Consider the following 26,709-nt stretch of genomic DNA (forward strand, 5'->3'; position numbering starts at 1 on the left):
TGTAGATGTTTGGGCGCAGCTCTAGGACTCTGCAAGGTGGGAGGGTGCCAAACCTCGGGCTGCAGCCCAAGCCAGAATATCTACACCGCAATTATACAGCCACAAGCCTGAGTTGGCTGGCATGGGCCAACCGCGAGTGTCTCATTGCAGTGTAGACATACCCTTGAAGACTACAGCTTCATGATAAACAGAAGAGTTAAATGTCTGCAGTACAGACATTCACATATGATAATCACAGTATTGATCTGAGAGGCAAGACAGAAGAGGCTGAAGACATCCATAACAAAGATCCTCTGCACCTTCCGCACAATCTTTAATGTACCTTGTAGGGAGGATGATCCTACACTGTGGGATACTCTACAAAGGCCAGATTTCACATGACGACTTTCCATGTCTTTTTTCTTCTCCCTCCCACAGCTCAGCAGGCAGAGGCAGAGTCCTCTCCAGACTTGTTCTCTGGTGGATGGAAAAGAGCAAGTTTGAAAAGGGTACTGCTGGATCGCTGAACCAGACAGAACAATCCTAACAGATACCAGCCCAGGAGGCTGGGAAATGCATGACGGAAGGGGAAAGCTCTAGGGAGTTTGATCACATGAAGACACGAGGCTCAGTATCAACGGGCTGATAGAAAAGGAGTACTTGTGGCACCTTAGAGACTAACCAATTTATTTGAGCATAAGCTTTCGTGAGCTACAGCTCACTTCATTGGATGCATTCAGTGGAAAATACAGTGAGGAGATTTATATACACACAGAACATGAAAAAATGGGTGTTATCATACACACTGTAAAGAGAGTGATCACTTAAGATGAGCTATTACCAGCAGGAGAGCAGGGGGTGAGGAAGAAAACCTTTTGTAGTGATAATCATAGAATATCAGGGTTGGAAGGGACCTCAGGAGGTCATCTAGTCCAACCCCTGCTCAAAGCAGGACCAATCCCCCAATTTTTGCCCGAGCTCCCTAAATGGGCCCCCTCAAGGATTGAACTCACAACCCTGGGTTTAGCAGGCCAATGCTCAAAGCACTGAGCTATTCCTCCTCCACCAACTTAATGTGCTTAGTGTGGACATATGCAATCGACTGTATAAAATTGGTTTCTAAAAATTGACCTAATTTCATAGTGTAGACATACCCAGGAAGTCTACTAATGTCCCTTTGTGAGCAAAGACCATACATATGCATCACCGGTTTCTAATTCTTGCCATCAATCATCTTCTCCACACTTGTTTTTCACTATATATCTCCCACTCTTTATACGAACATTGGGGAAGTTCAACCCGTATCCGTATCACTAGGAGCACCCATGTAGACAAGGCCCATGAGAACGAAGCTTGAGTGGTTGTAATGGGGTCAGAATCCAAGGGAGGGTTGTAAGACACACAAATGCCCATATCTTCAGCTTTTCTGTTTTGTGTTTTATTCTTTGGCTATCACCAAGTTTTCTTAATTTTTGTTTCCCACAAATGCTTTCAGGGGACCAATCCAAGTACAGAATTCTCTGAAAGAGTTAAATACCAGAACTGATATATGCTCTGGGCAGAGCCCTTGTCCTCATATTTACCTGTAAAGCACCTAGCACATTTTCGGCACTATACGAGCAGTTAATAACAACAGTTACATGCCACAGATTTATATAGCACTATTCCAGAGAAGCGGGAGCAGGCGGGAGTGGGGAAGAAATGATGATGCAGAGGGAAGAGAGAAAATAGTATTTTTAACAAGAAAAACATGTTTTTATTGAAATCAGACACAACTCCCCTCCTTTCCTTCTGTGTGTTTATTTTTTTGTAAGATTCTGTTTTTTAATGAAAATGAAGGAAAAATAGTTCTTTGGCTTCATTCGCATGGTTACCTTGTCAACAGAGCACCATGGTGTTTAGACAACCCTGACTCACAATTACTTATGTTGTACTTCTTCTTTTTCGTGTGTGTGTGTATGTGAGTTTTAGATCTGTAATACACGGGCCACTAGAGAGGTACATCACACACACAGCTGGCATATTACGTATCCATATAACAGTTGCGGTAGCTGAAAGAATCTGCTGGTTGTTCTTGGCAGGTGCCCATCTGCCACTATGGCTGCCTCTTGCAAGGTTCCACCCTGTTGGTTTGTAGAGGGGCACGGGAGACAATGCCTTCAGCATGTTGATGACACGTGGCTTTGTTTCCTACTCAGCTGGCACTGCTGCTGAGATTCAGTAATCTACCCGGATCTAATTCAGTTGGATTGTAGCTTGGATGATGGGTACATCCTGGAGAAGACTTAACAGTAGAGAGAAACAGCAAGAACTGACTTGAATTATACCATACTCCTTGATCTGTGGGAGCGTGCCTGCTATTGATACTGGGGTCCGTAACCTAGGTCTTGGCAGATCCTCATCTGTTCCTATGTGTCTCTAAATGGAACATAGCCAAAGCTGCATTTTATTGCCTATGCTTGGCATGGAAGTGCCTCCTTCTCTTTCAGCTGCAGGCTTTGCTACCATCACCCGTGCCCTTTTCACTTCCATCTTGGATTGTTGCAATGCCATCGACATGGGCTCAGATAGTCTGGGGACTAAGGTTGATGCGAAATGTGCCTGTTGTAGAAAGTGGTTGGGCTTGCTTCATGGCACTTCATGCAGAGAGCATGTCAGCTGTTCGGAGATCTGCTCTAGTTGCTGGTTAAGTGAACTTTAAGGTGTTGGTTTTGATGTGAATGATTTGGTGTCTGTTTACCTAAGAGACAGGCTCTCTGCCGGTGAGCATCGACGACAGCTGAGCCAATATCTCCTATATTTAATAGAGATGGCACAGAGAGATCCTAATTTCTGGAATTCATTGCCCTTCTTTGTCAGACAGAACCTGGATTTGTTGACCTTCAGGATTCACTGCATGGCCCATTTTTCCGTGGTGGGAGCGGGGTGGGGAAGCCCTCAGTTTATTATCTAATTTGGAGGTCCTTCACTGTTATAAGGTAGATTGTATGTTGCTGTGGCTCTAGGTGGTAAAGGCAATTTGCTATGAAGGATATGTCTGTTGGATGTGAGTTAAAATTTTGTGCAAACACCTAGTATCTCAGGTGCTTTTTAAAAACCGAAATAAGCAAATGTTATATGCAAGCATAACAACATTGTGATAAATAGCACTTTCACAGTGTGTGCTCATCCGTCTCAGCCAGTACCACCTTTTTAATAGTCAAAATTTCAGACTAGTTTTTAGACAGCTGCTATTTTTGTAATGTCACTTTACTGGGGGTGTGTGTGTTTATATTGCAGTAACACCTTGGAGCCTCAGCCCTGAACCAATTGTGCTAGGTGTTGTACAGATACAGAGTAAAAAATCATTCTTTCCACATCACCAAGAACGTGTGCATGTTCCCTCCAGAAAATTACCCTGGTCTAGGCTCCAGGGCTTACGGCTTCTAGTGACAGTTTTCAGGTGTGATATCACTTAAACCATCCTGGTTAGAAACACTTGTCTTATGACATTGAAGGGTGGAAATTTCTTCCTTTCCAACTACATGTGGCATTTTGTTTCCAGGTCTAAGTAGCCACAAGATCTCGGAGCTTAATAACATAACATGCTGATGGATAGAAAATCAATTTTAGATTATTTTTAGAAGTGTTAATAATTTATTAGCACTAATTTTTCCTCTCTGCCTCTCATAAAAAAAGAAAACCACACCATGTGGTGATATCAAGGTTTCATTCACGTAATGATCTGGGATGACCTGCATGAGTTGTAATGCAGCCATTCCAAACACATGCCAATGAAACTTTATACCACTGTGCTCTCCAGCCTTCCTTTGCTTTCCTCTGCTGCCAGCCCGGGAAGGCAGGATTATGGCCTCGTGGCTAAATCAGTATTCCCCCAGGGAGTATAAAATGGGACTGTAATAGTGATAAATCACTCTGCCCCTACTTTTCCCTTCCTCCTCTCTCCTTTTACAAGCTGCTCAGTGAAGGAAGGAGTGGGCCTTGGGGCCTGAGTCGAAGCCTACTGAAGTCAAAGGGAGACTTTCCACTGACTCTGCTGGATTTTTGGATCTGGCCCATGCTTAGAGCAGTGGCAGAGGAAGAGTTTAGGAATGTTTTGGGCAGACTAGAGCAGGGAAAAGTGGTAAACAGAGAGGAGCAGGAGGATACAATGTTGTAAGCAGAGATGTCGGAAGAGCGGACGGGTCTTTTAGAAAAAAGAGAGGAGGGAAAGAGGGGAATGTTAACATGGAGTCATAGAAAAAGAGATAAAAAGCCCCATAGCAACTCCACTGATGGGTCTGGTCCACAACCTGCAGCAGGCAATTTGGAAGAAACAGAGGAGAGAGGAGGATTCAAGGGAAATTAAATGCTTATTGGGAGAGTCAAGGGGAAGACCTCGGTGATGCTGTGGTACTTGTGCATGTTGGGGGAGATTTGCACAGTCACAGATGAGATTTAGGTGCCCAACTCTCTTTGTGCCTTTGGAAGATCTCCCCTCTTCATGAATCCTGAAGCTCATCCATGATTAGTAAGTCAAAGAAATTGCCAGTAACTCATGCAAAGCAAACCAGAGGGCATCACTCCACCTGCCCCCAGGATTAGGCTCTGCAGCAGACACAGAGCAAGCGGCTATGCTAACCTTAATTGGTTGTATTATTTCTCCTGGGCAGGGTTGGGATATTACTGGTGTTTGTACCATTTTTGGGAGCAGCAGCACAGAGGAAATAAATGGTCTATCGCTTTGTCAGGAGAGAGGTATTATACCAGGGACACAGACAAAATCAAGCCTGACAATCAGCAGATGCCAAGCATCTCAGATAACATCAACAGCTTTCAGATCATCTATGTGTAAAAGGCATCTTGCTAATGAAATAAATGTCCTGGTGGAGAATTTAAGATTCCCCTGGGTAACGAAGCACCAGAGAATAATGCTAAAAATACTAGAATGCCCTTGTATAAATGAGGGGAGCACTCGCACCTTGAACGTTGCACGCGGTATAATTTCAAAAGGGAAAGGTCCAGCGATGCCCAGTGGAAATGATGAGGGGCATGAAAAGATGTTCATAGGAGGAGAGATTCAAAAATGTAGACTAGCTTAGAGAGGAGGAGAAGAAGAGGGCTCAGGGTAGAGGTATATAAAATAATGGTGTAGAGGAGGTCATTTGGGCGCTTCTATCTAGCCTCTCTTATAAAACAAAAATAAAGGGATGCCCAGTTCAGCTAATAAGCAATTCATTAATAACTAATAAAAGGAAAGGTAATTTTTGAAACAGCATATACTTAACCTGTGAAACTCTCTGCCACAAGATAGTAAGCAACAAATGTAGGCTCCTGTACAGTTAGTCTCTTAAGCATGTGCTAGAAGTCGACCCCTACTCAGGATGGCATCTAAGCAAGTGCTTAATTTAAGCATGTGCTTAAGTCCCATTGATTTCAATTGAACTTATGCATCTGCTTAATATTCAGCACAGGCTAACTTGCTTTCCTGAACTCGGGCAATTGTAGGGTTAAAAAAATCAACATTTTAATAGTTTGCCAAAAAACCCCATTGTTCAGTAAACAAAAATGTTTGTTAATGTTTTGATAATATTTTCTATCAAAATGATAAAAGTCACGATAAATTTAGAAAAAGCCAAGCTTCCCCCCCCCAACTTTTTGCTACTGAAAAAAAGGCCATTTTTCAACATGAAATATCTTTTATTTTGGAAAAAGTTCCATTGACTTTACCAGTAACTGTTACAGGGGATATTGGTGGAAAATGCAGAAGATATCAAACAGTTGGACGCACTTACAGTACCTATAAATAGGTATTTAAAATGAATTTTGGAAAGACCTCTTGACTTTTAGGGAGCAGAAAAGGAAAACTGCACCTAAGGTGAAAACATCTTATTCTTCACTAGCTGAGCTGCTAATTTTCTAGTGCCAGTAGCACTCAGCGTGCATTATTACCCCAGCTGGGGGCCTCCATTTCTCACAGTAGAACAGCACTGAATTCAGGCACTGTAGAGTATGTCATTCCTCCAGAACTGATTCAGCTTCCTTGATGCTCCTTTTTCTTTAATGAATTCAGGCCCTTGTGACTCCTACAGCAGTGACAGGCAGTGCTAACACTCATACGTACAGGGAGGAGAATTGCTATTCCCAGGAAATAATATGTGTGTGTGTGTGTGTGTGTGTGTGTGTGTGTGTGTGTGTGTGTGTGTGTGTGTGTGTGTGTGTGTGAGAGAGAGAGAGAGAGAGAGAAAGAAAGAGCATGTGTATGGGAATCCCAGAGTAAAAGTATTTGTTAAATGCAATGACTTTGTGCAATGTTATCTTTCATCTGCACTCAGATAATGGGTCTGACTTCCCCATTATTAATTATTATTGTTTATTTATATTATGGTAGCACCTAGCGGCCACAACTAAGATCAGGGTCTCATCATGTTAGACACTATATGGACATGTAGTAGGATACAGTCTCTGCCCAGAGACAAGACAGATAGAAGGTGGGAACAGGCACAGAGACGTGAAGTGGCTTGCCTAATGCCATACAATGGGTAAGAAGCAGAGCCTGCTGACTCTCTGCTTTAGTGCTCTATCCACAGGCCCACACTGGTCCAGTCTGACTTTGTTCTCTTTTAAGTTATTTATTTTTTAAAGTAGTGACGTGAGCAACAGAATGTTCTGTCTCCTGCAATGTCATTCTTCGATATATTGGACTTCATTATGCGGGCTATGTAAACATTTCAATTAACTTAGCTCAGTATGATCATGCACTAACAACCATACACACACAATTAGATGTACACAACATTTTTGAACACCAGTGCAGATGCACAACTGTGTCAAAACCACGCATAAGTGGGAGACACCCTGATCAGTGTCACATTTCATTCTGAAAGGAAAAGGTCTGTTTCAGGTGAACCACTTGACAAGTTTTTCTTAACTAAAAAATGGATGAGTTAGCCATAGCATCTACATATCTGTGGTATGTCAGTATCTCCACTCATAAAGGTAAAACAGTGACCGAGAATTTGTGATTCCCAAACTTCTAAACAATGAAACACTCTCCTGTAGGGCTCGTTAAAAGTCCTAGCAATACTCACTCATTGAGTGAGGAGCTCCAGGTCTTGAACCAGAATTGGGGGTTACTAGGAAGCCTTTGCATCCTGGCTGCCATCCAGCCACTTGTTAGCAACTAGTGATTGGAGAGGTAAAAGGAACCTTAGCCCCACCAGAGTCACTGCCCACAGCAGTGCTAATTGGGGGAGTGCCTGCCCCACTGATTGGTCCAGCTGTGCTATTTAAGACAGAAAGAGATGCACAGATAGCTTCCTGTAACTGGAGGAATTCCTGGTTAGCTGTTACATTTGCCTTGCCTGACAGCTGAGCCGGGGTTCTAAATCTGAATGGGCCTGGGCAGAGAGATTTAGAAATCAATACCCAGTCAGGCAGTTCTTGTCCAGAAAAGATAATCACTCAGGGTGATAAACTATAACAGCCTGGAAGAATAAATTCCCAGAAAGGCCTGTGAGACAGAAGATGAATCCAGTTAAAAGCCTGTCAGGGTTCCTTCCCCACTCTGAACTCTAGGGTACAGATGTGGGGACCCGCATGAAAGACCCCCTAAGCTTATTCTTACCAGCTTAGGTTAAAAACTTCCCCGAGGTACAAACTTTGCCTTGTCCTTGAACAGTATGCTGCCACCACCAAGCATTTTAAACAAAGAACAGGGAAAGAGACCGGTTGGAGACGTCTTTCCCCAAAATATCCCCCCAAGCCCTACACCCCTTTCCTGGGGAAGGCTTGATAATAATCCTCACCAATTTGTACAGGTGAATACAGACCCAAACCCTTGGATCTTAAGAACAATGAAAAATCAATCAGGTTCTTAAAAGAAGAATTTTAATTAAAGAAAAGGTAAAAGAATCACCTCTGTAAAATCAGGATGGAAAATACCTTACGGGGTATTCAGATTCAAAACCCAGAGGATCCCCCTCTGGGCAAAACCTTAAAGTTACAGAAAACAGGAATAAACCTCCCTCTTAACACAGGAAAAATTCACATAAAACAAAAGATAAACTAATCTGCCTTGCCTGGCTTACCTATACTGGTTGCAATATTGGAGACTTGGATTAGGATGAGTTGGAGAAGATGAATTTCTGTCTGGCCTCTCTCAGTCCCAAGAGAGAACAAACACATAAACAAAGAACACAAACAAAAGCCTTCCCTCCCCCCCACCACCCCGCAAGATTTGAAAGTATCTTGTTCCCTTATTGGTCCTTTGGGTCAGGTGCCAGCCAGGTTAGCTGAGCTTCTTAACCCTTTACAGGTAACAGGATGTTGCCTCTGGCCAGGAGGGATTTTATAGCACTGTATACAGAAAGGTGGTTACCCTTCCCTTTATATTTATGACAGGGGCTCTCAGTACATTCAGTGTGTATGGGCCAAGGTATTCAGGCTGTAGACATGAATTATAAGGGCTGGGGCAGAAGAAATCCTACATCTCTTCAGATGCCAAGGTCATCAGCTTTTCCATAAGTCAGCGATGAGGATTAACGAGAACCATGATGAAAGGAACAGAGGTCCCCCAGCCCTGAGCCAAAAGCAGGTCATCAGCATAGCGAACTATTTTGTGTTCCCTGTTACCCAACCACATCTGCCTTCACATCCTCTGCCTCTCCGTGAGCCAAACTCTGCCCCCCGGCCCCGCCCTCCCTCCGCACAGTCAAATACAAGGACACCCCTGCACCGTGTCATCTTCCACAAGCCAGGGAAAATGGATTAGGTTTCCTGACATGGAGTAGGGCCACTTGATTTTAATAGCACTAGTTGTTGTGGGACTCTCAGCAAGCTGCATGATCCACCCTGTCAAAATGACAGCATGACTTAGTTCCTTTGGCTTCTCTGAGACAGCTGGTTTTTCCCAGAGCCTCTGTTTTCAAGGGTGTTTGTTAGGTTTGCAGCTCCTGCAGGGCCTCTCCGAGTGATCAGTGCTGCAGGAGCTCAGTGGGTAATGCTCTTTGCATCTGCCATGTTGAAGTGCTGAGGGATGACTGATTCTGAGGTTAATATTAATTTCACAAAATTTCTTGTTAAAAGATTTGTCAAAAGTACCTAAGTCCCAAAGGGCCTTAGGCATTAAAATGCTGATCATTGCAGTGCCTATCTTATAGGGCCCTAGCCAGCCAGAGGAATCCACAAACCCTGGGTTAGCTGTCTACGCCACCTAATCAATGTGGAGTGGGGAGAGAGATTGGCTCCTAAATCACTTGGGTGCTTTTGAAAATCCCACCCACTGTTAGATAATTTTTAAATGCCTCTTAAGTGATCTGCTGCTTGTTCTCTAAACTCGGACCTCCTGATCATCCGTTTATACTGTCCACTGTGCTTCTGAAGCTACTTCTCCTTTACTTTAGCTTCTTGTCTTGTCTTAAAGGGAACAGTACTTTAGCAGGATTCCAGTTCACAGTGAACCAGTGATCAAAAGCAACATAATCTTCTCTAGGGCCCCAGAAGGGTGGGTTTGAAGAACTGTGGAAATTCAGAAACTCCTTGCAAACAGGAGCTTAGAGGCAGCGTCATCCAGTGGGTAGGGCACTGGGCAGGGAGTCCGGAGAGCAGCGCCTTATACCTGGCTGTGCCCCTGACTGGCTCTGTGCCCTTGGACATGTCACTTCATCTCTCTGTGCATCTGTTCCCATCCCACCCTCTCTTACTCTTGTCTAAGGTTTTCAAGGCAGGCAATGGCTCTTGCTATGTGTCTCTGTACAGCATGTAGCACAATGACCTCTATGTCCTACTTTCAGAGGTTGGCAACCTTTCAGAAGTGGTGTGCCAAGTCTTCATTTATTCACTGTAATTTAAGGTTTCGCATGCCAGTAATACATTTTAATGTTTTTAGAAGGTCTCTTTCTATAAGTTTATATTATATAACTAAACTATTGTTGTATGTAAAGTAAATAAGGTTTTTAAAATGTTTAAGAAGCTTCATTTAAAATTAAATTCAAATGCAGATCTTATCAGTTTAGTGTGATCCTTGCCCTTGCTTTTCCTTGCTGAGTTTTCCAATGTCTGTAAATAGATTATCTTCTTTGGGGAGAGAGAGGTTCCATTCATCCAGGCAGGCAGCGGGCTGAGCAGGGCCGGCGGCCGGGACCCCGGCTGGCAGGGGGCCGGCGGATGGAACCCCAGGCCGGCAGCAGAGTGCCACTGAAAATCAGCTCGCCATAGGTTGCCATAGGTTGCTGACCCCTGTCCTACTCTAATACTAATACAGATGACGGTGCCCTAAGGGACTCCTATTGCATACCCTCTTTCCCCTCCTACTGAAATTTGTACAAATAAAATTGGGTTTAAAGAACTGGCTGCTATTCAGAGCCAGGAATTTTGTTTTTCCATAGGCAGCCTGTTTTCCATAGGCAGCCAATTTTTCCATAAGCATTTATGGTCTGTGTTGAAATATGCCCCGCCAAATCAGACTACAGTGAAATAATCAATGTATGAAATGATTATGCAACCCTGAGCTCAGATTACTCTGTGAAAAACTTGTGTCTGACCTGACCAGGCGACTGCTGATTACTTACCACGTCCCACCTATACACGCTGGGGGGAGTGGACCAAAAACAATACATTCAGAGGAGTGAAATGAAATTAACAAGGAATAAAAATGAAAGGATAACTTCATATGGTGTGGTGCTCCAATTAATGCAGCCAAAGCAATCCTATTAAGGAGAATCGCGGTGGGATAGCTTGCTGTGAACCCCCAGCAGCTTGCTGGCTGATGTCAGCATATGAGATTGTTCTTGGTTGCTTTGGTTTGGTTCTCCCCAGGAATACTGTGCAGTTGTAATCGCTGTAGTTATTAGAGACGTTTTAGGGGGGTGGAGATAATTTGTCCAGCCAAGCGGAAAAAATAGAGACAAAGAAGAGGAAAAAATACAGGAGAGAGAGAGAGGCAAAAGGTCTTTAAAAAGCTGTGTTGTTTTCGGCTCCTGCCAGCAGTATCTCAGTTTGCATAGAAAGTAGTTTATTGTCAGCGAGAGCCGAGGATACCTGCCAACATTGGAAAGTCCTTAGTGGTAATGCATTATGTTTTTGAAATGCCGCAATGACAAATCAGTCCCTTTTGTTTGTTCAGCTGGGCTAGTCTCTGGTCTGTAGGCTTCTCTCCGCTGTCTTCTTTTTTGTCAGCTGAAGTAAATCAATGCAGCTCCATTGGAGTCCAGGGAGCTATCCTGATATATACCATCTGAGGATCTGGCCCATTGTCTCTTCTTATGAATGTTGTTCCAGTTCAGAGTTCTTGTGCCCCGACTCCGTTAGGACAGCTATACAAAAATCAAGTTTGCTCTCTGGCTCTTAAGTACTCTCTCTATCCCCCGCATCCAACCCCTGAGCCACATGTGCACTCCCGCTGGAATCTGAGGGAAGAATATTCCCCTACATCCTGTGGCTCCTTTACTGTGTTGAGTTTCATGTTGGCAGCATATGACACCAGTGGGGCTTTCAACAGGCGATCGGGTGGAATCCAAAGCGTTGGTCTTAACCTAAAAGCCTGGAAATGATTTGGGTCCTGGTTACCTAAGGGCCCTCCACTTCCTCTGTGCCGTGCTGCTACAGAGGCTCTCAGGGAGGGCTTTGGATGGAGCTGCCTCATTGCAAATGGGTGGGCGTGGTTGGCAGGGCATTCTCTTTGAGGCTCCCTTGAGTTCGGAGGTCACTCCCCTGCCCCGCCAGAGCCCAGGTGTGTTAAACTCTAGGCAAGCTGCAAATCCCAGGCTTTTGCGGAGGGGCTGGGCTGATAACTGAGATTGATCTAGCTGTCAGGGTGGGATGAGCAATTCTTCATACCATGTAGTACATTATCGTTAATATCTGGAATAAGAACCCAGACTGTGAATGTCTCCATTCTTCCCATTTATTACCTTGCACTCTTCCCCGTTTATTTGTTTTATCCACTTGCTGTGCCTAGACCTATGTACAAATTGTGAGCTCTTAGGGGCAGGGACTGTACAGTGCCTAGCGCAGTGGGGCATGATCCCTGACTGTGACTCCCTGCCCCACAAGCATTTCCATAATCCGAGTCCTTTCCAGCTGATAAAACATTGCTTAGGGCACAAATAAGACTCCCCAGCTGGGCCTCTCCAGCTTGGGTAGCCCTATCGGGAATTAAAACTCACCCTGGCAAACTCCCACAGGGTCACTGGAACATACAAGCCTTCCCAGCATGTCTAGGTGCAGTCCCCAGGGTTGGACTGCCATGGCAGAGGTAACTACTAATAAAAATCGTGGGGAAAGTGCAGGGTCTTCTATAAACCTAGAGAGATAAAGAAGTCAGGTTTTTCCTCTTCTCTGTAGGGATATTATAGTAGCCTACACATGTAGCTGACTGTTTTTTAGGGAATATTTGTGCATGGGTACTTAGTTGGCCATTGAAGTGATGGGTAGGGTTAATTTTTATCCCCAGGGAAAAATCACTAGAATCCCCTACAAATAAATCATCTACTTGCCTTCCCCTTGCCAGAGATTTTTTTTTTAAATGATAGTTACATTGACTGGCCACATGAAATCACCCCTGCTCCCCAGCCACATACATGTGTGTGTGTGTGTGTGAGAGAGAGAGAAACCCAAGGCCAATTTGGTTTGTACGTGACAGAACATAAGCAGGTATCATCTCTGAGACCCTACTAAGACTGTTATCAAGACTCTCTTTTAAGTCTGTGATCAGCTCTTAAGGTCTGATTTTGAAATTCAATAGACATGCTTGAGATCAGTTTGTAATTGAGGGACACAAGTATGTTGCACACTAATGTACTTGATCCATTAAGAGAGAGCCTGCAGGGTATTTTGATGTGTCTCTTTGATACTTCAAGCAGTATACTATACATAGTCTGTTTGAATGAATAAATAAGAGAGACAAGGTGGATGAGGTAATATCTGTTCTTGGACCAACTTCTCCTTTTTCTTCATGTAGTGGAGTTTCATTTCAGATGGTAAAATTCAATATCTCCTATTTGTTTGCAGTGTTTTTGTAGCCATGTTGGTCCCAGGAAATTAGAGAGACAAGATGAGGAGGCAAAAAGACATTCTAGTTATCATCACTATGGGGACATACGCTCAGAGGGTGCTGTTCACTTGTTTCTTAAGGCCCTATGTCCCCTCAGTGCTGATAATGAGAATGTCTTTTTGCTTCCCCATCTTGTCTCTCTAATATCCTGGGACCAACATGGCTACACCAACATTGGATGAAATAAAACACCCTGTCCACAAAACCTTCACACAAAACTGAGACCTGATCAGCTGTTTCTTTCCCTGTATTTCACTTTTGTAACCATTAGGAGTATGCAGCAGCAATCTCGTAATAGAGCTTGTTCTCACAAGACTCCCACCCCAGTTTGGCAGCTCCAAGAAGACTTTTGAATAAACACAGATCTGCTATTTGTACTATTTAGGGCTTGTCTACACAGGAATACTCAGGAAAATTAATCTGATTAACATAAGGCATGTATTTAAAGGGGATTAGTTAAGATACATTAAACCCCTGTGTGGATGCCCTTACTCAGAATTAAAGTGACCTTAATTTGGTTTAGTTTAATTCACTTTCAAAGGGATGCCTGGGCAAACCCAGTCTTGACTCACTAGCGCTTCCTCTGATCGACCCTGCCCTTTCTTCCTTGCACAGATCTTTCCCTCCTCCCTAGAACACGCCCTGCTGACCTCCCTAAACCTCAGAAGACTGACCATGTTTGATGAATCTCAAGGGTTAAACCAGAGTTGAGTCAGTTCCACTTTCACATAATCTGCCAAGACACTGAGTCCAGGCTCCTGTGTTCTCGTCACTACAGCTGATGACATTGCAACCACCTCAGGCAGGGTTAGCTTCAAGCCGCTTCCTGTTCGATTTCAGGATGCACTGGGGAAATGAGAAACCCCAATTTTGGGCCTTAGCAGCAATGGTGGTTTTTTAAAATTACATCATCAAATGTATTTATCTGGAATTTTAAAATCTTGGCATGCATTCTGTTCATAGGCCAGGGTCTTCAAGGGCCAAAACTTTTAGTAAAGGATTTCATTTCACCTTTCCTTTTTATTTCCCCTCGATTTATAGAGACAAATTTACACCTGATTTCAGAGTAGCAGCCGTGTTAGTCTGTATTCGCAAAAAGAAAAGGAGTACAGTACAGCATCCGATGAAGTGAGCTGTAGCTCACGAAAGCTTATCCTCAAATAAATTGGTTAGTCTCTAAAGTGCCACAAGTACTCCTTTTCTGTTTACACCTGAGTATCCAAAAGTGGAATTTGGCCTATAGGTTGCAAACTCAGCTCTGAGATGGTTTAACCTAATTAAAGCTGGAGACTCTGAGCCAGATCCTTCACTGCTGTACATCAACATAGCTGTATCCATTTCAGCTGGACCTAATTCTGCTCTTACGCACACCCATTTAAGTGAGTGCAGAATGGGATGCTTTTACTCACTGTGTGTCCTTGCCAAATGGAGCTTTTCCCAAGCTCATTCTGAATGACTTATGTTTAGTTTTCCTTTTGGATAGGTCCAAATTCTGAAACAAGAAAGCTGCTCTGTATTGTGAGGAGAATGAAGAGATCTGCCAGGAGTTTAGGGGAATAAAAATCCTAGAAAGAGGATGTTTTTTTTCTCTTTCCCTTCACCGGAGAATGAAACGGTAACTGCTCAGAAAAAAGCCCTTTGGTCTGAAAACAAGTGCTGTGTGGATCTCTGACTGCTTAGCTCAGCTGATGAAAGTATGTTTATTATGACACATGAAGGCTGAAGCTGTGCTATTGTAAATGAAGTTACAAAATTAATCTGAATTAATGCTTTGGGATTAAAATCTGTCTCCATCCATGACATATTTATACAGTTAACTCATTGAAGGTCATTTAGAGACCAAGCAATTAGGAAACAGTGTATTTTGAAGTGCGTAAAATGTGTTGAATTACTGTCGTTATTACACACACAAAAACTAAGTTAAAATATGGATGTTTAATTTACAAAGTCAAGGGCTTAAAAGTTACAAAATGGCAGATTTAACATTGCCTGTGAAATCTTAATTATGCCCCTTTGTGTGTATCCCCCCTGTGGACAGAATGAAGTGGGGTCCTGTGGAAAAAGCAGTATGTCATCTTATAATTAAACGATGTCAGAATACATACTCACACACAATGGAATTTCTTGGGACAAAGAAAAGGCACTTTTCTGACCACAGTGATTTCTTCCTGCTGAATTTTAAAGGCCTGCTGCAAACAATGGAGATGTTAGAGTATCTCAAAAGTCACAAAATCTTTTATAGTGGAAAATATCAGGCAACCTAAATATAGGGGCTGTGACCACCTCCCCCTATAAAAAAACCCCTTTCTTTAATCCTCCGTGTCCTCTGAGTCCCTGCCAAAGATTTGATGATCCCTCCTGCTGTATTTCCCCCACTCTCTATTGCTCTCTCTCTCCCTCTCATACTGTGATGGGCTGTATGAACTCTGCACTGGTACTAAAAGGGTTAAAGGGACCTGGAGAGCACAATTAGTGCCCATGATGGCACCTGGAGGGTGTGTCAGGTTTAATTAAGACTGAGACTGAGCTTGAGAGGAGCTGCAGGAGGGAACTGGGATGGGCCATGAAGGAAGAAGGGAAGCAGGAGTGGAGGAAACTCTTGAAACAGGCCTGGGAGAAAACCCCGAGGGTCAGCAGCTTGGTTGGGAGGAGCTGGTGTCAAGGGAAGAAAGTCTTGTGAGGCAGCACGTTGCAGAAAAGCAGGAAAGTGCTTTGCAGAGCCTGGGAGGGCAGTGAAACCTTTGTTAAGGATTGGGCCTAGCAAGGCTGGAAGAGTGTACGTTCCTTTGCATTCAGTTTGGACTGTGGGTACGCAGCGGGTATGCAGTGGGAAGGAGTGAGAGGGAACGGGACCTGGCTGGAGAGCCAAGTCATAAGAAGTGGACCACCAGCTGGCTTGAATGGCATTTGGTGAAGGCAACTGAGAAGGCCTTGCAGTGCCCAGCTATGAGGGGTCGTGCGTGCCAGCCAGCCATTTGACAAATACCCTCTGTCCTTCTGTCTGAGACGGATGGGGCGGGGCTCCCTTTTGAAGCTAACATAGTGTAGCCTCCAGTCCTGCACAAGGATCCTGCCTCTGAGCTGACCCTTCCATGCTCTGACATGCTCTTGCAGATTCAAGGCCGTAGTTTCTTAGTTGTCTGGAAGAGCCTCAGTTGGTTGATACGAAACCTCACCTCCTCTCTAATGGGTAGAATGACATAGCTTTGTAGCAGTCTGAACAGCTGTCACAATGGGGGCAAGAGACCAACTGCAATTATATGCATCTTTAGGATAACATGTAAAATGCTGAACTAACAAAACCAGAGTTAAAGAGAGGCTGGATTCTAATGAAAGAAAGATGTACAGATGTGATGGAAATCCAGCCTAAACTCCATTTGCTATTTATTACATTGGGCTCAAGGATTCAGTAGGAGATGTGCTTAATTTTTTTTGTGTGTGTGTGCTTAAAATGCTCACAATGTCTCAAAACAGTGTTTTCCCTCAAAGTTTAAAGCTCTGTAGGGTGCATGTAGCTAACATATGGGCATACATTCTCAGCTAATTAGACCAACATGAAATGTCCAGGCCTGAGCAGTGTCATGCCAAGAATGTTCTGGAAAATGGTCAAATGTTTTTGTTGACATTGTTAAAGTAGGGCTTTATTTAGCAGCACCTCCTCTAAGCCAAAAGCAGAGAGAGAGAAGATGGGAAAGAGTGGGGTGGAAATAGGAAACAAAAGTAATAACTGAATGTTACCTTTCACCAGGTTACTTACCATATTCATGAAAATGAAACCATCCTGTAATCTGCAAAGATGTGAATGACTGATGGACCAAAATATTCAATTGGAGATGATTGCTGGTTTTGGTACACAGGGTTGTTTTTGATCATTTCCAACAGCCGAATATGCTTTAAGCACTCATAGGAGTCTGGGTTCTGTTCTGATGTGTTGTATTTTCAAGTTTATTATGCATAAATTACAATTCGTTTTGGTGACCAATTTGTCGTCTTTTCCCTTCACACTTGTAAACTTCCCAATTCATGCATGACAGTCTGTGGACTGTTCAAGTTCATCTGCAAGGAGGGCTGGTTTGGAGCAGTGGCATTTCCCCAGAAGGAGAACAAAGCAACCAGGTGGTGGTGGTAGGACTTATGAATTCAGAGGGACTCAGAGGTGCAAAGGAAGCTTATGCAGGAGAGAGGAAGAGAACCGCATATTTTCATAGCAGAGGGGTCTTGTTTAACTGTGGGACCAGCCAAGGTCAAAGGCAGTTGAGCTGGAGCAGAGTGGGAGACTCCATTTGGAGGAAAAGTCATGAGCTGTAGGAGAAGGTTCTTGGCCACCCCAGAGAACTCCGCCCCTAAGCCCCAAAAATGCTCCAGAGTGGTGAGGAAACTGAGGCGGGGAAATGTGTATAGGTGTTTTACTATTTTATCTGGCTCTGTACGTCTTCTGTGCTATATAAAGAGTAATTGTGGTTAGAAACCTTTCCGAAGCCTGTGCATGAATCATCTGCAACACCTACTACTTGTCCCTGAAGATGTGAACTGTAACCCAGAGTAACCGCAAGGTGGAGCTCTGGAAAAGGGGTGCTTAAACTATTGGGAAATCTGAGAGACTGGTCCTGGGGACTTAGGATCGCTGGACTGCAGGGCCTCGTTTCCAAGAAGGAATAGCTGATAGTGTCTGTACCAAGGAAGTGTGAAAAGTCCCTTGGGAGAATATAGGTGCTAGCCTTTTTATCATCCTCAGAGCAAGAGCATTCATCTTGTGCCCTTTTCCTCTAGGTTATGATGTCCTGAGCTATCCTATGGAAACTTACGATAAGTGGAGTGGGAGGAGGCTGCTGCAGGCAACCGAGGACAATGCCACTGAGAACCCAGAGGAGACAGGAAATCGATATGTCAAGAACTGCACTGAACCAGGTAGGAATGAATAATTCCTCCTCCTCCTTTTGAGGTTATAGCCAGCTGCCCTAGCTACTGAAATTCTGTATTGATACCACCAGGGTTGCACAAATGCTGTACCTATTAGTTTTAGTGTCCTCAAACACTCTAATTATATACCCCCTGGATGTAGGTGTAATATTAATGCTGCAAACTCCTGGGATGCAAACTATTTGGGATGCATTAGTAGCCAAATTTCCAGATTAAGCAAGGAGATGGGAGGGTTGAGATCGTAGGAGGAACGTTTTGCATATTTACTGCCTCGAAATGTCACTTGAACCTTGGCATAATGGTGAGGAGTCAGGTAACCGAGACTCTCACCAATAGGATTACAGTCTGGAAATGTGGGATGTAGTCTTATAGTAACAAAAAAAAAAAATCAAAAATTGATTTTGGAGGAGGGATTAAGCGGAGCTGAAGCTCTGCTTTTTGAAGCTGCCTTTGCCAAGTTGTTTGTTTGCTTATTCTAAAAGCCTCCACATCTTTATTTACAGGGTTATATCCTTTCACTGTCATTAAAAAATGAACCACTCGCAACTCTGCACAGAACTATCACAGCTCTTCCTGAGCATAAAAAAAGAGTAGGGATTCTTTAATTTGCATTCACTTGATTATGTATTGCATTTGTTTTACCTAACTGAAAACCCTGATAATGAATCACTAATGGTAGGGGAAGCTTTATAGGAAACCCAAGCCTATGTTTATTTTTTTAATGGAAGAATTTTGATGTGGTTCAAAGTTATGGAAAGAACTTAAGGCAGTTCTGTATTCTTCAAAGGATAATATTGGTTAACCGCTCAAAGAAATTCTGTTAAATACAGTTTGTATTGTAACTCTGTGCATATATATTTCGCCCTTTGTAATCATTAATAACATTTCTGAGACAGTTGGATGATTGTTCCATTTTCAAAGACAAATATATTACAAAAATTATTATACCGCTCTTTCCTTGATTATGATCCTCCAATGCAAAGAAGATCCCTTCTTACACTTGCATACCAACATTTGTAATAATCCGTCTCCATCTCTTTCTGAGCATAACATCTGCTGTCTCATCCCCATAAGCCTTTTCCATTACCATCCCAAAATAAATTTGGTCTATTTGAAATGTGTTTTTTGCAGGCGTGTGAAGCACAATAATCACAGGAGTTAACTGTGTGGTTTCCATGAGATAAAGCAGAAATGGTAATGCAAATTACAATTGTTACCATGAATTGCCACGAGGTGATGATGGAATATGTTATTTTATGGTAATTATGAAGCTAATTAACATATCGCTGGCTATTGTAGACAAGTATGGTTCTAAAAATGATTTCTCTTTCATTGAAAGCTGATGCTGTTTTTGTAGTCAACACCTAGCCAGCGCTAAAGGAGAAAAACATGCTTTTTGTTTTTCTCCTAAACTGTTAGAGCTGGTAAAAAAATGTCTGCGGAACACTTTTCTGTTGGACAATTCTGTTTCAATAGAATCTAGACGTTCCTCGGGAGCATATTGATTCTATCAAAATTTTTGACGAAACACCAGCCAGGCTTGTCGCCTGTCAGCCCAATTTCCTGCCAGCCAGACCAGGTAGCCCTGGCTTCCTGACTGCCCCACCCCCAACCTGGCAGCTGCCTTTTGGCACTGCCCAACCATCCAGACAGCTGCCTGCGTGTGGAATCAGGTAGCCGCAAGAGTCAGCTGCCCAGAGAGTTGAGCAACTTGGTGCAAGCCAGTTCTCGGGAAACAGAATTTTTCATTCTTTGAAAAACTTCAATTTATTTTACTTTTCATACTGATTCAGGGCAATTCACCTCTCGTTTCCCCCCCCAATGCCAAAACCAGAACTTTCTTTGGGAGGGAAATTCCATTTCCCAGCCAGCCTTTCTCTTTTCCTCTGTCCTAGAATGGAAAGAGCCTCCTTTTAGCAAAGCCCTAATAATAACTTTCACATTTACATACATGGACAGGGTGCGTTGTGATTTCATTCACTGCTAAGCTTCACTGATACTGATCATTCTGCCACTGCTAAACAAAGCTGACTTAGGGCCTGATCCAAAGTCTTTGAAGTCAAATCAAGTATTTCCACCTGCTCCAATTGATGCTGGATCTGGCCCTGGATCTGGCCTAACCTTGTCTACTGTGATATCTACTTCCAAACTGATGATAGAAAGTTGCATATAAGGGGTAGAAGATAGAATCTGACAGGCAAGAAGGCTGTAGTCATAGAATGTATCTCTTTGCCGTTGTACCCATAAAGGATAGTATAATTTTTTGTTTCTTGTTTAGTTACAAAACTGCATTTGCATTATGAAACCTGAAGGTTTCTAACAACAATGGGTTAGAATTTTCCGGAAAATTTCATCCCTTGTATGTTGAAATGTTGATGGAAAAGTTGAATCAAAATTTGTAATTTTGACTCTTTTTGCTGTATTTGGCTTTTATTTTTCTGTTAGCCTGCAGTGCAAATTGGAAACAAATTTTTGTGTAAAAATGTATACATCTTTTCTTTTAGCACAGTGTATTTTTTTCAGTTTCTCTTGAGAGCATACTCTTATATTTTGAACCTATCTTTTTTTCTTTCTCTTTTTTAGGTAGTTTTCAGAGTGTGCTCACTAAGTAAGCCAGTTAAAAAATTTTATTAATTAAGATTCAAATGAAATACTGTTTACTTAATTTCCTTTGACATATATATCTAAATGCATTCTGGAAATGATTATTAATAATAAATACATAATACCTAGCTCATATGTAGCATTTTTCATCAGTAGATCTTGAAGTTGAAATACAGGGCCACATTCTGAGCTTTGTAATACTGGTGTCAACACCCGCTCAAGTTAATGCAGTTACCCTGGTATAACAGCCAGAATCTGGCCCAAGTATGTTATTCTGTAGTATTTGTATGCACACTTTGAAATACTTGTAACTTCTCACTCTGTGAAACCATCAGTAGTTACTCTGTTGGAAATATGAATGAACAGGATGAATTTGACCTATTATCTTTATAATTCACTGCTTATTGTGTGTTACACAATTCCCTCTGGTCCCATTCCACAGAGCGTGTGAGTCTGTTGCAGCCCATAGATGCAGAGCCTGGCTCTTTAACTCAAGCTGTAGAAACTCCTGCTATTAGCTCTGGAAGATTCTTGGTTCAGTCTTAGGTTTTGGCCGAAATTGGAAACTGGCATGTCTTTATTTATAAAACCTGTCAAACATAAAATATGCAATGCTGATATAATATCCATCACTACCCATCTCTTTTGTATTTTATCAGTATATGTAGAATTTGTTAGCTAATGTAAATATATTTGGATCACACACCGAGATCTTTTGTGAGCGACCTGTTCCAGAAGCTATTGCAAGCTAGAACCAGTTATAAAAGCTACAAAAGGTGCACATTCAAACTAGAATACAGCTGTTTTTTGTTTTTTTTTTTAAAAAGGTACATTGCAAACAAGATGAGATGTGCTTCTGGATTTATAATGGAAACCATATTTTTGCAAATATAGTCATTAATTTTAGCTACATATTCTTACTAGCTCCCAGCACCAGCAAGTACATTTGAAATTCATATTGCTTGCTATTGGGCCTGGTATACAAGAGACAGAATTTGGATGACAATGTTGTTGTTTATTATTTGTATCGTGGCAGCACCTAGAAGCCCTAATCATGGACCCCCATTGTCCTAGGCACTACATAAACCCAGAACAAAAAGATGGCCCTTGCCCCAGAGAGCTCGCAGTGGTGGGCAACCTGCGGCCCATCAGGGTAATCCGCTGGTGCACCGTGAGAGAGTTTGTTTACATTGGCATGGCCGCCCGCAGCTCCCACTGGCTGCGGTTCACCATTCCCAGCCAATGGAAGCGGCGGCCAGCACGTCCCTGCAGCCCGCGCCGCTTCCCACAGCTCCCATTGGCTAGAAATGATGGTGAGTAATCACTTTGAAGAAAGATTTTTGTTAACCATACCATGCATTTCAGCTTTTAAGACCATGTGCCACTTTAACAGTTGTGGATCTTAAATGAATTAGAGTGAATATTGACTATTAATTTAAGGAGCTCTCCTACTATATTTATTTTTTTAAAACTCAAATGGACATGTGGAGGATTTTGAGGAAACCAGCTTTTTCCCACTGTCTGTGCAAACTCGTCATACGCATAACTATAATGAACAAAAGTTAATCTTTCGACAGTTGGGCTCACAGCATAAACAATATAAATAAATAAAATCAAATGACTAACTGTAATAATTTCTCTAAGTAGGGAGTTTGGACAGAGGAGATAGCAGCTTCTTAATTAACAGTGGCCCACAAGAGGCCAGAGGACTGGGAGGCTAGAACTAGGCAGGGATTTTATACTCCAGAATAATGAATAGTTTTAAAGCATCTTCTCAAGCATGTAAGTAAAAGAGCCTGATAATGTGTACTTCAAACAATTCAGTGCCGCCTAAGATCTTCATTTTTCAGAAGGTCTTTAAAAATTACTGCTATCAAAGGATGCAGCCAGGCTGACTGCTAAATAGCACCGAGGCTCTGTCATGGGTGCCCTGGGCACACTGGGGAGAAATTTTCACGGAAATAACCATGTAGCTGCCACTTGTGTTAAGGGGAATCATTATATTCTCCTGTATCCCACTGGAAATTTACTCTGAGTGCTGTAGAGAAGTGGGCACCCTTTAAAAAGAAAAATGAGCATGACTGAAGTCCAGCATGATGCATGGTCACCATATGCATTATGCCCCTCTGCAGTCCACACATGCTGTGACCCTTTTGCTGATTGCAGGATCCAGGGCCTTAGTCTAGGGGACAGAGGGTTCAGTGTACAGAGTATATAATTAAGGGGACAGAATGAGCCACCTTCACATGTATACCAATGTCACAGTTTGATTTTTAACTGTGGCCTGCTGTTACATCAGCCGATTGGACTTCTTTTGAAAGAGACTCCCTTCCAGTAGTTTCTGAGGAGAATGCTGGATGTGAATACCTCAGAAATTATTGAATCTATTCATTTTCTGAAATGAGCATCGCAAAATATTAAAGCCATAATATTAAATTCCAGTTTAGCTTTTGTTTTAAACACCCTCTTCCTTATTTAGCAACACACTGCATTTGCTGCACATCCAAGTACCTATCAAACCCCAGCAATGATAATCCTGCCTGAGACCTAAACAGCTCAAAAGCCTTCAGCACAGCCTGGCTGAGCATCCAGGCTAGAAATATGGGATACTAAAGTGGAATGGGCTGTCAGGTACAAGTAGTGTTGTGGGTTCATTTTGCCAGCTGCGCAGAAGGTTATACTGTAGCTCCCCTCCGTGCCTTCGAGCAAGCAAGAGTGCTATCAGTCGGCATTTCTAAGTGCTGAATCAAAGAGGCAAAAAGTGGCTACAGAAGGAAGCTGGGTGTCTGCATTTCTGCTGTGCTGTTGGTAGTGTAGAGGGGAGACAGAAGAATGGTTTTTCCATCCCGACTTCCTTTTCCAGGATCTCCTGGCTGTTTGCAGAGGTTCATGGTGGCCTCCGCTAATCTACTCCTCTCCCATTATCCTCTTTTGTTTTGTGTTCTTCTTCCCTGGGCCAGTAGCACCAGCAACCTGGAGTTGACCAGGTTCTTGTCTCAAAGGGATCTGATCAACTTGGACTCTTAATCAGGGTGGAGGTCTTGGGCCTAGACGGTTAAGGAGATCCTGAATTCTTGGCACAACCTAGAACACTGAATTGTGGGATGGGGAATTACCTGCACAGAGAACAGAGTTTTGCTCAGTTACTGTGACAGCTGCCATGAAATACATTTTATCCTTTTTATTAAGCACATTTAAGACGAAGAAAGAACCAATACAGAAGCTTAAAATGAAGAAAAACGTTCATGTTCGCAGTTTTCCCTATTCTCTTTCCCAGCCGTCAAAGGAAATCTCCTTTAATTTACTGTCATTTGTACTCTGTCTTAAAGATGGTGACACATGAACATGATCGGGGGGAAGAGAGCATCAATTTTAGGTGGTACCTTTTGGGTTGCTGTCATTGGAAGTCTGAGCCTGATTTGCCTTAAACGAACACACACACAGGTTTAGCTGCTTGAAAAATCGCAGCCACTGCATATGGTCTCATAGACTTCAAGGTCGGAAGGGACCATCATGATCATCTAGATCATTGTCTCATTAGCCAAACTTTGAGCAGAGTCAGGCTCAAACATAGCTCATAACCTGTCTGGTCACAGCAGTGTTGCAAAAGCTGGATTTGTCCTGGCTGGGTAAGCAGTCTCTAATTAGACAGAAGGCATAATGAGAAAAGTAAGAAGGGCGGTAGAAATAAGAGGGAGGGATAGAACACTGACACAAATGAAGGGTTAATCGTAGGAACCTCAAGTTCTTTTTATTTGCCTTCTTATTTTGAGCGTTTAGGGTGCACCGGGGTCACATTTTGAAGCTTTCTATGCAGCCACGAGGGCTAGAAACTTACATTTTCCTTTAAGAATGAAGGCTGAAATCATCACATATCCACTTGACTCCAGGAGGTGGGGCTTTAAGGAAAACAATAATCATCATGAGACTTATGACAAATTCATAGATTCATAGATATTTAGGTCAGAAGGGACCATTATGATCATCTAGTCTGACCTCCTGCACAACGCAGGCCATAGAATTTCACCCACCACTCCTGCGAAAAACCTCTCACCAAATTCTTGAGAGTTGGCAACACTGGCTATGTATAATAGTCCCACATGCTGAGTTTCAAACAGGACTGGCAATAGGATAGGAGATAGAGGAGGGTGTTTGGTTTTGATCACAAATGTTACTATTTACCAACTTCTGTTGGTGAGAGAGACAAGCTTTCAAGCTACACAGAGCTCTTCTTCAGGGCTGGGAAAGGAATGAGGAAGTTTCTGTGTTGCTCAAAAGCTGTTTTCTCTCACCAACAGAAGTTGGTCCAGTAAAAGATGTTACGTCACCCACCTTGTCTCTCTAATATCCTAGGACCAGCATGGCTACAACAACACTACATACTGTAATTTAGCAACCTCAGAGAAGTTGGCCTGTTAATGTAAAGGTATAAAAAGCTGTTGAGATACTTTAGAGATCATTTCCTCTTGATTAATTATGTTTCACTTTTTTTTTTTTTTTTGGTTATTCATGCGGCTCTTGTTTTGGAAATCTGTTTTTGAAGGGTATTTTCCCTCCATCTGGTCCTTGGTATGGAAATATGGCTGCTTGGACTTCTGATATTGCAGCTTTCCTGCCTAAATTCTAGCTCTCTGCATTCAGTGCAATTGGATTGTTTTTCAGTGTGAACTGGAATTGGGATTATTTTTTCTTCTGCAGGGAAACATTTTTTCTGAGGGTAGTTCAAAAACAAACTCGTCAGCACGTTTGGGGGTGTGTGCTCAGCACAAGTTGGTGTGGGTCAAGGAAGGGGGACAGTCATCAATTATGCCCCCACATCCCTGCAAAAATGTGCTGTGAACAACACTCAGCAAATATAAAGTCTTGTTAGTGAGCTTTGCTGGTCTTGATTCATTTTGTTATCTGGAACTGACAAAAAATAAAGACCTGGAGAGATGAAAATGACAAGGCGTAGAGGAGCTTATTTAGAGGGGAAATAGTGCATTTTCCTTAAAGGTAAAGTAACTTCCGTTTACCATTTGGCTGGAAAAAAAATAGCAAAGATGGTCAGTGATATAGCTGTTGCCAGAGTATGTAAAACTGAGCGGCTAAGCATATATTTCACTGTCATGAGAGCACTTGTAAAAAGAACTAGGGGTCAGTTGTCAGTGGGAAAAGACTCCACGTCTGGCTTCACTTAATACTCCAAGTGGGGAAACAATGCTTTGCTCTTTCGGATAAGTGCTTGGAAAGGGGAGGGCTGGGGGGACGAAATTCTAGTGACACTCTTCATGGCACTGTAGCGGACAGTGTTGGGGTTTAGCTATGGAAATACTCAATGGGAATGACATGAATACTCTGACTGTCCTGTGACATGCATAGTCTGTGTGTGTCATCCATACGTGCATGTGGAGGAAGTGCTCTTTTAGTGCAATGTCATAAAAATGATCTTGCTGGAATTTGACCGTGTGCGAGTTTTAGCTCCAGAGTCACGCTGTGACTTTATTTTGATTCCTTGCAAGTATGTTTAGCCGTTCTCAAATTAGAGCAGTGCAAGCAGCATATTTGACCTGACTTTAGATATTGCTGTGTATTGCTCTTAGTAAATAGGTTTTGTTTTGTACGCTGTATTTTGCTGGCCTTTTGTCTATAGGGTCTGCTAGACCTGTTTGGCTGGGTTTGGTTTTTTAATTGGAGATAGTCGGGTACTTATGCTGGGACTTACAAAGTAACCGAAAGGATGGCCAATTCACTTTGAATTTCAGTGGGATTTGTGTGTGTCATTTCTTCAGGGGACTTCGAAAATCTTAGCCCTGACTTGTAACGCAGCTGAAGTATAAAGTTCTGTGTAACAGTCATTTTCCTTAATTAATGTGCTAGTTGCTGCTTATAAAACATAATTTTAGGAACTAAAGGCTGAGCATTTTCACATTGTTAAAAAAATAGACTCTCCCAGCTAGAATAGTGCTAAAAGCATTAAGGTCATGTGCCAAATTGCTCTATGGCATTGAGGCTAGAATTTGACCCCTGGTATTTGAGTCATGAAGGAGGGAAATAATTTGCTTCTCTGCTATTTAGGAGAGCCTGCAGTTGGTTGCTCTTAAAGGGATCAATTTCAAAGGAACTGAAGCCGACCTCCTGTGTGTAGGACCTATTTGTGCCCACATTTTTTGTGCCCACATTTTTGTGCCCCC

General features: G+C 42.7%; 1 protein-coding gene across 2 annotated transcripts in view; it reads left to right on the forward strand.

Moving 5' to 3' along the window:
• The window catches only part of SLC24A3 (solute carrier family 24 member 3), a 330,004-nt gene that overhangs the window by 21,281 nt on the left and 282,014 nt on the right, over window positions 1–26,709 (forward strand). For both annotated transcript variants that reach the window (XM_037896225.2, XM_037896224.2), the window contains exon 2: window positions 17,783–17,920. In XM_037896225.2, coding sequence (XP_037752153.1) covers window positions 17,783–17,920 — 138 coding nt within the window. The remainder of the gene's footprint in view (window positions 1–17,782; window positions 17,921–26,709) is intronic.

The sequence above is a fragment of the Chelonia mydas genome, chromosome 3 (assembly GCF_015237465.2).
Source record: "Chelonia mydas isolate rCheMyd1 chromosome 3, rCheMyd1.pri.v2, whole genome shotgun sequence".
Taxonomy (NCBI): Eukaryota; Metazoa; Chordata; order Testudines; family Cheloniidae; genus Chelonia; species Chelonia mydas.